The following is a 10,297-nucleotide window of genomic DNA, read 5'->3' as shown; positions in this document are numbered from 1 at the left end:
TGGACTATGAATTTCATTATTGAGAATGATGCTATATATTGCAGAAGTTGTATACCTAGTGCAACAGATTTCAGTTCCTTATCTTTTTGAACTCAATGTTTTACTTACATCAAAATATACGAGTCACAGATACATAGTCCATCATTTATTTAGGATTAAGGTATGTCATACTATGAACGTCATAAGTGAATAAATCTATAAACGGATCTTAGATCTATTTTACTTGGGTTCTGTCTGATGTTCTGTCAGTCCAGTTTGTCACATCTCTGTCTCTATCCTTTGGGAGTCATCCACTTTAATGCATAAAACAAAGTATCTCCCCAATTGGACTTGATAGATGACATAGTAGTCTTTCAATTGGTTGCTCATTTCCTATAAGATCAAGGACATGTTTAGATAACCAGTGAGTCAATATTTGTTTCCATTTAGCTTTGCATGCAAAAACATAAAGAACAATATATAAAGGGTATTAATGTAATTAATGAATATTATTATTAAACCAATTTATTCGAAAAATACAAATGTATATAGACAAAAATACTATATTTAGGGCACCAGATCCAACACAATAAACATTCAAGTATTTTATTATTAAGTTAATGTCTATCAAGATCAAGACAAATATTATTTATACTTTCGGTCTATAAATACAGACTTTGAAAAAGTATTATAAATAACCCTATGTTGTTTTGCTTCTTCTATTTCTTTTGTTCTATTTATTATTTCGTAATAACTATTTTATTTTACAATTCTATTTTACTTTTTATTTCATTATAAATATAATAATATAAAAATTTTGTTAGACTTGAATAGAAGTCTAAATTTTATTTAAATGATAACTTTTTCTTCTTTTGTTTTGTAAATAAATAAATTTTAAAAACTAAAACCGAAAAATCGACCAAGCCAAACCGAAAATTTTCGATTTCAACCGACCAAATGCACATTCCTACTCAAAAACTTATAAAATTTCTTTTAAGATTCAAAAATTATAAAATTATTACTTTATAAAAAGTAAAATTACATATTGACTCCTCCAAAATTTACAATAGATTGAACCCTAGTAAACGATTTCTAATTTCGTTTCGATGATAAGCATGCATAAGCTTATGCGAAATACTGATATAAGCAGCAAGTGAAACAAAGTAGTGAAATTTCCTATCCCATCCAATCAAATCCAATCCACGTGAAAAAAAAAAAAAAAACAGAAGTCGTATTTTACACGGTCAACAAAACTGAACTTGTATCCCATTGAGAATGGCTTGGGCTATATATAAAAGATAAAAGATATTATATGTATTATATCTTGCTCCTCATTCTCACCAAGTTTGCAAGTGTTTCTTGAGCAGCCAATGTTTGTGCATGATTGTGCCCCAGCATGACTGTTCTAATACTGATACAAGTTCTGCACAGCTCTTCACCACTGTCAAAATGCCCACCTCTTAACAGCAGCTTGGCTCTGGTTTCCAACAAGGTAGCCTTCAACAATGTCACATCTTGCCATACGTACTCGTCCACCCTTTGCTTCCCTTGTAACTTGTTTCTCCAACATAGCGACCCCTGGCACCAGTCTTGTATTTGAGATACAAATGACTTCTCCACTTCCTCTAACACATTTGTGCACACCTTCAATAACTCCAATGCCGAATTGCATCTTGAGAATGTTGTGAAGGCTCTGATTGCCAATGGTAGTGCCGTTTTCTTGATATACATCACCATATCTATTGCTTTTAACTGCACGATAGGAGGTTCCGACTTAAACCCGAATACAAGAAATGCAGTGGCCCATAGATGATCAGAATTTATCAATGGATTCCCGGTTTTTCTTATGCCTAGGACTGCAGCTTTAGCAGTCGATAAGCATTCTTTTCTCTTTGCAAATGTTTGAGTTATAGGATGGAACTGAATCCAACATCCATTCTGCCCATTAGCTCTTCTTGCCAATCCTAGCTTTACTAGGAGATTGGCACAATCTTCGTCACTTTGAGTAGTGAAACCACATCCGCCGCAGCAGCCCAATGCGAGACTTAGACACTTAGTCCACCTTCTGAATCTGTTTCCAGCAACAGGCATATACTTAGCTGCAGTAGCTAGCAAATTTGCAGGTATGGATGATGGGGCAAACCAAGCTCCAACAAGAAGCATTCGTGAGGCTAGAATATTGTTCCTTCGCCCATTAACTTGATGCAAGACCGCGAAGCAAAAACATAGAATTTTCATCAGGAAAGGGTTGTGTTTGAAGAACTGCTCATCAGTGGGTGAAGTAGAGGCATCTTCAAGTGAGGTAGAGACTTGGTTCACAGCTTCAAAGAGTGCAGATGGAGAAATGGGCAGCTCGGAAAGTAATGAACCAATAATCCACAAACCAAAGCTCAATCTTCCCAATTTCTCATCAAATTTTGTCAAGAACTCCAACTCCTTGGTCGGATAATCCTTTTTCTTTCTACCTCGTACTAAAATCATAGCATCGGATAAAGGCAATGGAGGAAGCTGCATCATGTCAAAAGTCATCACCTTTGGTAGCCTAGTTGTGATGATCACATGAGTCCCTCCAGTGTTCCTAGGAATCAAGTCATGCAGGTCTTTTCCTTCCCACCACTCTCGCTCTGTCTCAAGATTGTCAATGATCAACAGATAAGGCATGTCCTGGAAAAGCTCCCTCTTCACTCGCTTGAATGCTTCAAATTCCTGCTCCTCGAAGCTTCGAATCCGGCCTCTTTCCTTCTCATCTTGGGCACTCACATCCAACCCCAAATTGACCGACAAATTCAGTATATTCTGCCGGAAATATCTGGCCTCTCCACCAACCCAAAGAACCATCTTATATCTCTGGGCATACCTATAGGCAAACTCAAGAGCAAGCTCGGTCTTTCCAATGCCAGCAACGCCATTTATGCAGATCACACTGCTGCCTAAGCTCTTGTAGTTGCCACTTTTTGACTTGTTGAATTTGGATCTTTTCGTTGAACTTCTTCCCATAACTGGTTCAGACGAAGGCTCTTTGCTCTTGCCCAATTCCAAATTAATGTACCTCCCCCTGGTAGAAACAATATTATCACTTTCTTCATCAGCAAGCCCTTCAGATTGACCACTTGCTTCACCTTTGATAATGGGCATAGAGCAACAATAATAATCTTGCTCAGCAACTCCAAATAAGGCACTCTCAATCTCCACAATCTCCTTGTCTCTTCCCACAAAAAACCTGTTTCTGGGAAAGGGCAGCTCAGCAACAAAGTCTTGCTCTGCCAAACTCTTCCTTCCAAGCTTTGCTCGCAATATTGCTGCAGCTTTAGCTACACAGCTTCTCCAGTTACCCTGATTGGCTTCCAGTTTGAACTCATGACACTTGATTACTCCTTCAATTGCTTCTTTGCATTCTTTATCAATTGAATTGCAATTGAGAAGTCCCATGATCTCAGCAGGCCCCGTGTCAAACAAGACAGGAATCAAGTTCTTCTTTTGAGTAAAGAATCTAATTTCCTCCAAGCTAAGATGGTTGAGAAAGCTACAACTAGTGACCACCACAACTCCATATGTGACTGAGCAGATGATTCGGTCCGCAATCTCATGGCTCTGACCATCCGAATACTTGGCCCTGTCTGCAACAAAGCAAGCAATTCCCTGAAGCTCCAGCTCTGACTTAACCCACTTGCAGAAGCGACCCAAGTTAGGATTTTGACCGTGGAAGCCAATGAAAACGTCACAACTCCTGAGTTTGGCATTAGATGCCGGAGAAACAGGAGCTTTTGCAAAGGAAATTCGAGGCACTGGAAACGAGAATGAGATGCGTGGACCAGGATCTGGGACTGGAACACAAGTTACAAACTTCAACTTGGGATCTGCGGGGTCATCAGAGTATTCATACTGGTCCGACGGGGGAGTGTAGGAACTACTGGGTATATCATCAGATTGTGAACCCCCTCTGTATGATGAGACTGGTGGCGATGGATGCGAAACAAGACAAGGGTTAGAGTTCTCTTGGTCTTGGGATTTCAGGATTGTGGCTCTTGGTGATATATATGGTGACTGCAAAGCTGAAACGAATGCGGACGATGGTGGGGACACCAAGGAGGGAGAGTTGTAAGGAGATGACTCCATTGATGATTTTAAGCTTGGAGAATGCAGATCCCTAGCCACCAAAGTTGAAGCATCTTTACCAGTTGTCTTGATGGTTAGGCCGCCACTGGGGTGGTTCTCTTCAGAAAGCTTGATATTACCTGATACCGATGCTTCTTCTTCACCCATACCCACAACCATGCTATTAATTACAGTAGATCTCACTTGTACAACGTTTCTCCTCTAAAGCCTATACCATAATAGAGCTATTACTTGGAAAGTTATCATCATCAGTTCACAAAGACAAAAACTCTGAGCCACCCTTCCTGGATTCTCCAGCATCAATTATCTATGACAGAAGCTAATATAATTGAGTGAATGGCACTGCCTCTGCCTCTGACCAACGGCTACGGTACAAGTTGAATGCAACAGTGATGTCAAATGAGAAATTTGCATGTGATTCTGAGATTATTTATCTCAGTGGGCCTCGCTTTCCATCACACTACACCTGTTTCCTTTTGCCCATAGACATGGTGGAGTAGATTCATTTAGTATTAAACAAAAAGGACAATAGTCGATTAAACCTTCATAAACTGCTATCAGCATTCATTTAGTAGGATCATTCAGGCTTTGCTCACAAACACTGGAACAATAAATGGTTGATTGATTCAATTAAAAGCAATTACATTACTTTACTAGGGCCGGCCTGATACAACAAGCCTGTAAAGCAGTGCCTAGTTTCATTTCATATATGTACACTACGCAATGCAACATAAATTAACTTACCTCAGCTCTGTCGAGAAAGAAGAGAAACCCTGTGCTGCAGATCCTGAAGGGCCATCCCACAAAACCAAGCTGTGGAGAAGGTGGGGGGGAATCTAATGTTGGGCTGGATGCGTGGGGTTTTGGACATAAAATATTAGATAAAATGGTTAAAAAGAAGATGCAGATAAAGGGGGAGGGTTAATGCCTAATGGTGTAGGTTAATTAATTTATGTGATTGCCTTGGGCTTAGCCATTTCTTTTTGTTTTATGTGTTGTATGTAACATGGGGGAGTGGATTCTTACATCTCACCTCACCTTGTCACGGAAGCCAAAGATTGGTGAGAGAAAAACTGAGGGAAGAGGACATTGGAAGGGGAACCATTCACTCAGAACTCGATGGGAGTGGGTTTAATACTGCATATTAGATAATTAAGCATTTACTTATTATATGTTGATGCAGTCCAGGTCTTCATATTTATGTGGCAGTGTACACATCACATCTGACACAATTTGAATCCATTTGCACCGGAAATTGGACCAAAGACCAGTCCAACTCAGAACTGACTACTACTGTCTACTGTATTATTATTTTTTCTTTTTGAAGAAAATGGACTGTCCACTCTCTTCGTTTTTTATATTTAAATATTATTTATTAATATGTTTATGATAAAATTATTTTTCAAATATCTCGAAGGTATTGAGTTTGGTTAGCATGTTAATGCCGCCAAATTATCAACCCTCCAGTGATATTAGTAATTATTATAATATGATTATTGCACCCTATCGTTAATGATGTTCATGGTTAAAATTTAAAAGTATACAATAACAATATAATTTAATTTTGAAAAAGATGCGCATAAGTCTAAACTCTAATTTTCATATCCACAAGTGTCATGTTAACAGGAATTTAAAATAATAGAATGGAAAATTAAGTTGAAGCTGATACCTGTGGGTATCAAGCTTATCATATAAACTCTAAATTTTTAAAACATATAAATAAGGTTTTTAGATTTTAATTTTTAATAACCATCCAAAATAAATAATCTGTGAGGTTCTACCCTAAACCCTATCTAGTTAAGTGCCTCCAAATTACAATTCTCATTCATACCGTCATGGTTACCAACTTATTAAGATTTGAAGAAGGACATGTCTTTGGATGTTACTTTATTATGTATTTTCTTGTCGCTCAACTTCACGACAATATGAGTATGGATCTACATAATAAGAGAATAGTTCCCTAATTAAGTAACGTCGGTTTTTATCATGCAAGTTAAATTAGGAGAGTTATTTACATTCTGACATTGTTATTTGCTCTGATTGAATAATGGATACCAGAGATCCATACATTTCATTTCCCATGCAGTGAAGTGACAATAATGATAGAATATGTAGCTTTGTTGATAGGGCTACTAGTGGACGAGAATTTAATCTACAAGAGTTCCTTTATGCAACGTTTAGAATAGGAACCAATATTTTGTTGGATTTCAAAGGGCAACGAGTGAAGTTTGATTGGTTGAAGAGGTACTCCGAGAATCTCCACAAAATCCAACACTTGTTTAGATCGATTGTCATGCTCGATTGTACAATCTTCGTTTGATTGGAGGTGTGCTAATGCCATACAAGTTTGGCAACTTAGTTCATACTATGTACCTCACATTATTATCTAATTTCCAAATAGCCTAGTACGTATAGTTAGGGCATCGCCATTTTGGCTTGCCTATACAAGGCATTGTGCAAAGGGTGTAAAGTAAGGAATGAGGAAGTGAATGCCTACCTAGTGATTTTACAATTTTGGGGGGTGGTATCGACTTTCATTCATTGGGATTTTACCCTCTGAACCTTTCATTTTCTCACTAATTAGAAGGTAACAGTAGAACCTTTAGCCGAAAAGTCAATATCTATAATCTAAATGTCTTATATTTGTAGTGACATTATGTAATTTAATAGGTGGTCCGAGCATCATGAGCATACAACATACTGGAAAGACGATTTGGTATTAATAAGAGGAGCATTTGATAGGTAATCCAATGATTTTCCAACACACGAGGCCAAGTTTTTGCTCGAGATGGTGCTACTATTGGAAGTAATCAGATAAAAGGTGTCGATTCTATTGTTACTTAACTTGAGGCCAGGGTGGTTGTTCAATCCTATGTCGTCTGCAATTGAAAGGAGGGTGATGTTGTGAATGTAGTTACAATTATATTTTCTTTGTTTTCCGTACCAATGCATTGATCTGCCATAATTTGATATGGTAAATTATATTCTTTTTTATACTTAAGGAGCTTGTAATTGAGTATTTTTATGTTATTTTCATAGTTTTATAAATTATATATTATCTATACTTAATTGAATAAAACAAGTATGTATATGATGTTTATCGACCAATTAGGCCAACTTGAGCCTAATGAGTTCTAACTAAGTTATGGAGTGGTGCAGGAAATGACTTGAACCAAATAGAAAAGGAGAACATAAAGTTGCGGAATTGAAACTACACACACAATTGGACGGATTTTCGAGCAACATCGACAAGGCAAACAAACTGTGGCTAAGGTCGCGACATTAGAAGCTAGGAGTCACAACATTGGAAGCTAAAGTCGCAGCATTCAACACTTAAAGTCACGACATCCACGATTTGTTTATATATAACTATAATTTGTTATATAAAATGTTTTGAAAGAAACTAATAAATTACTAACTAGCGTTGGATGTAATAGTAAGATATATTATTAACTTAATGGGAGAATTTAAGTTCAAATATCAATGACAATATTATTGAGAGGGGTAACCGTGAATCTCGAAAGGATTAACTCTATAAATCATAAAACTAACAGAGATGATACCTTAATCTCCCCAAAAATAAAAAAAATTGTTTTGTGTCATTGGTTGAGAATAGTGGTTACCTTCTAACCCATGCCATTGGGATTAATAGTAGTTTCCCACTTATTTTCATTAAAGATATTTGTGGTGATCAACCTATTTCACTAGAGCTAGGTGCGGTCTCAAAACTAATCAAAAAGCTGTAATTTTACGAAATTTCGTTTAATTTTATTATCTAAAATATTAGTTTGCAATATTGAATAATAGATTACTCAATTTCATTTTTTATCTTTATTAATTATTTAATCTAAATGTTTTATTGTATGCTTAATACAGTCAATGAGGTGTGAGTTTCTACTATCGAGAAAAATTATAAGAAATTGTGATTTTATTTTATTTTTATTTTTTTTAATAGAAAAATGATAAATCAAAATTTTTATCTTAATTTCAATTTGTTCCTTAAAAAGTGAGTATTACAATTTTCCATTTAATTAATTTCAAAATTTCAAGAAACCATATGAAAGTGCATGTTTCTGATTGTTCTTTTAATATTAGCGATTACTGGAAAGCAAGTTCAGCCCTCTGCCATGTGGAGGGTTGCAGATCAACTTACCACATGCATAGGAGAATATATAACAGGGATTTTGGTGGAGCATATTATTCAGTTTCTGCCTTAATGAATTCTTATTAGATTGTGAACTAAGTCATTAGCAAATGCATACAAAAAAAAAAAAAAAGAAACCCAGAAATTAAAGCAGGAGAAAAGCAACAATTTCTTTTAACACGAGAGGAACTACACAAGGGTTTACAAAATAGAGAATAATTAAGAAGACGAAGCTGATGTTCAGCCAAAGAATTTGGGATCATAGCCATTGCTTGTGGTGGCCAAGATGTAGTAAGCAACAATATGGCCAATAGATCCCCAAGCAAGAACATCAACGATGTTGAATCCCACAGGGTCGTTGGACTTGAGAAGGCTAACATACTCCTTGGCTCGTGTGTCCCCAGCCTCAAAGTGGGTCAACCCATTTTGCTCAGGCACTTGCTTGGCAACGTTCTCTCTTTGGAAGTTGAAGAACACAAATCTACCCAAGAAAAGGGAGAGAGCAGTGCTGACGCTTATCACAACTTGGGTGCTCAGCTCTGCTTTGATTGCAAGCCTAGCACTAGCAGCTGAGTTTCTTGAGAAGGAGATGGCGTTGGATGAAGATTTGCTCTTGCTTAGGGGTCTAAGGCCGTGGAATGAGATGCTGGAGGGGGTAACAATGCCATTCTTCTTTTGGACGGTGGAGAAGATAGGGGTGAACAAAGCTGAGGAAGCTGCCATGGTGCCTGCACTGAAGAATGTGGTGTGAAAGTGAAAAAACAAAAAACAAAAACAAAATGGATGAGACGGATTGGGGGAAGTGGTGTAGGAAAAATCATATAGGAAAAACAAGTGGTGGTAGGAAGGAGGGAACATATGCGAGAAAGATTTTGGATGCCCACTTGGCTTTGTTTCATTGGTTTCCTTTGGATCAGATATCTTTAGTTCCTTCCATGTCACAACATGCTTTAAACTCCTGGGGCCAAATCTTGGTTATTTGCATTGCAGATTGGATAAATCTGAGGGGTGATAATGTATTTGAGTGGAAACACTGAATTATAGCGACCGTGATTAAGGGTTTGTGTAACAATAGAAAACAAAAAAGATTTAAGCTAGAGAAATCAATATATCATTGTATTTTTTTCTTTGATTCTAATAATTGGTTCCAATTCCACGTTATATAATTTGATTATTGTGAAATCATGTTATTTTATAAATACTATAGATTATCATTTATGAAATATTAGGTATTGATAACTTTAATGTGAAGATCTTGAATTGTTTATGCTTCACACATGCACGAGTTCTAATTGAACTCAAATTTCATTCTCAAAATCGTATCAAGATGAGTGAATACAAAACAAAATATTAACTTTTTTTCCAATATAAGTCACAAACTCTCAAGAGTTAACTACACATGCTTAATTAAAATATTTACATTTTATCCATTAATAAGTCTCTAACAGTTTCTAGGTTTACTTCATCTATATCTAATAAATTCTATAACACTCCTAACTCATCTCCATCACTAGATTAAGGTTATAGAGTATTACAATACAAAACTAAACAATTACTTCAAAAATGCAATTTCAATAACAACAATCAATACATCAATAAAATTAATGAATAAATACAATTACGACCTTAATCCAAGCCTACTGGGCCCTAAAAATAGTTTGAAAATGTTCGGGGTTCATTTTGAAACAAAACAGAAAATTTCAAAAATTTAAAAACAGGGGTCACACGGCTGTGTAGCCAGACCGTGTGACATTGCCCAGACCGTGTGGATATTAGAAGTCTGGACACACGGCCTTGTCCTAGCCCGTGTGTTCGCTCATGTGGATATTCAAATTAGGGCCACATGGTTGTGTCACAGGCTGTGTCCTAATTAACAAACATCTATCGTCCACTAAAACATAATTAAATATGGTTTACTAACCATTTTGGCCCTTTAGATAATTGTTAAGTCCACAAACATTTTCCTAATTAGAAATCTATATCAATTAACATTTTACAATTTAGTTATTGGCCCCAAATTAATCATAATTTTGGCTAAATTGACTAATCGAATCTGAA

At 36.4% G+C, this 10,297-nt stretch overlaps 2 protein-coding genes across 3 annotated transcripts; both read right to left on the bottom strand.

Moving 5' to 3' along the window:
* Positions 1–966: 966 nt before the first annotated feature.
* LOC108487037 (uncharacterized) lies at positions 967–5,230 on the bottom strand. 2 transcript variants are annotated; one of them, XM_017791249.2, is made up of 2 exons: positions 4,840–5,230; positions 967–4,696 (listed from the first exon to the last, which is right to left on the bottom strand). In XM_017791249.2, exon 2 carries the CDS (start codon positions 4,252–4,254, stop codon positions 1,297–1,299), a length of 2,958 nt encoding a protein of 985 aa, XP_017646738.1. In that variant the 5' UTR covers positions 4,255–4,696; positions 4,840–5,230; the 3' UTR covers positions 967–1,296. The 2 variants fall into 2 exon arrangements, with proteins under 2 accessions (XP_017646738.1, XP_017646739.1); XM_017791250.2 differs by having other exon boundaries at positions 967–4,568.
* A 3,070-nt stretch (positions 5,231–8,300) lies between these two features.
* Positions 8,301–9,066, bottom strand: LOC108488492 (photosystem I reaction center subunit V, chloroplastic-like). The gene has a single exon (XM_017792768.2). It carries the CDS (start codon positions 8,960–8,962, stop codon positions 8,480–8,482), a length of 483 nt encoding a protein of 160 aa, XP_017648257.1. The 5' UTR covers positions 8,963–9,066; the 3' UTR covers positions 8,301–8,479.
* Between the last annotated feature and the right edge of the window lie 1,231 nt (positions 9,067–10,297).

The sequence above is a fragment of the Gossypium arboreum genome, chromosome 5, assembly GCF_025698485.1.
Source record: "Gossypium arboreum isolate Shixiya-1 chromosome 5, ASM2569848v2, whole genome shotgun sequence".
NCBI lineage: Eukaryota > Viridiplantae > Streptophyta > Magnoliopsida > Malvales > Malvaceae > Gossypium > Gossypium arboreum.
The sequence above is the reverse complement of the archived record's forward strand: the minus strand, read 5'-3'. Positions and strand labels throughout refer to the sequence as shown.

Coding starts and splice junctions, on each gene's coding strand:
- LOC108487037 (XM_017791249.2), bottom strand. CDS start 4,254: ATGGTTGTGGGTATGGGTGAAGAAGAAGCATCGGTATCAGGTAATATC.
- LOC108488492 (XM_017792768.2), bottom strand. CDS start 8,962: ATGGCAGCTTCCTCAGCTTTGTTCACCCCTATCTTCTCCACCGTCCAA.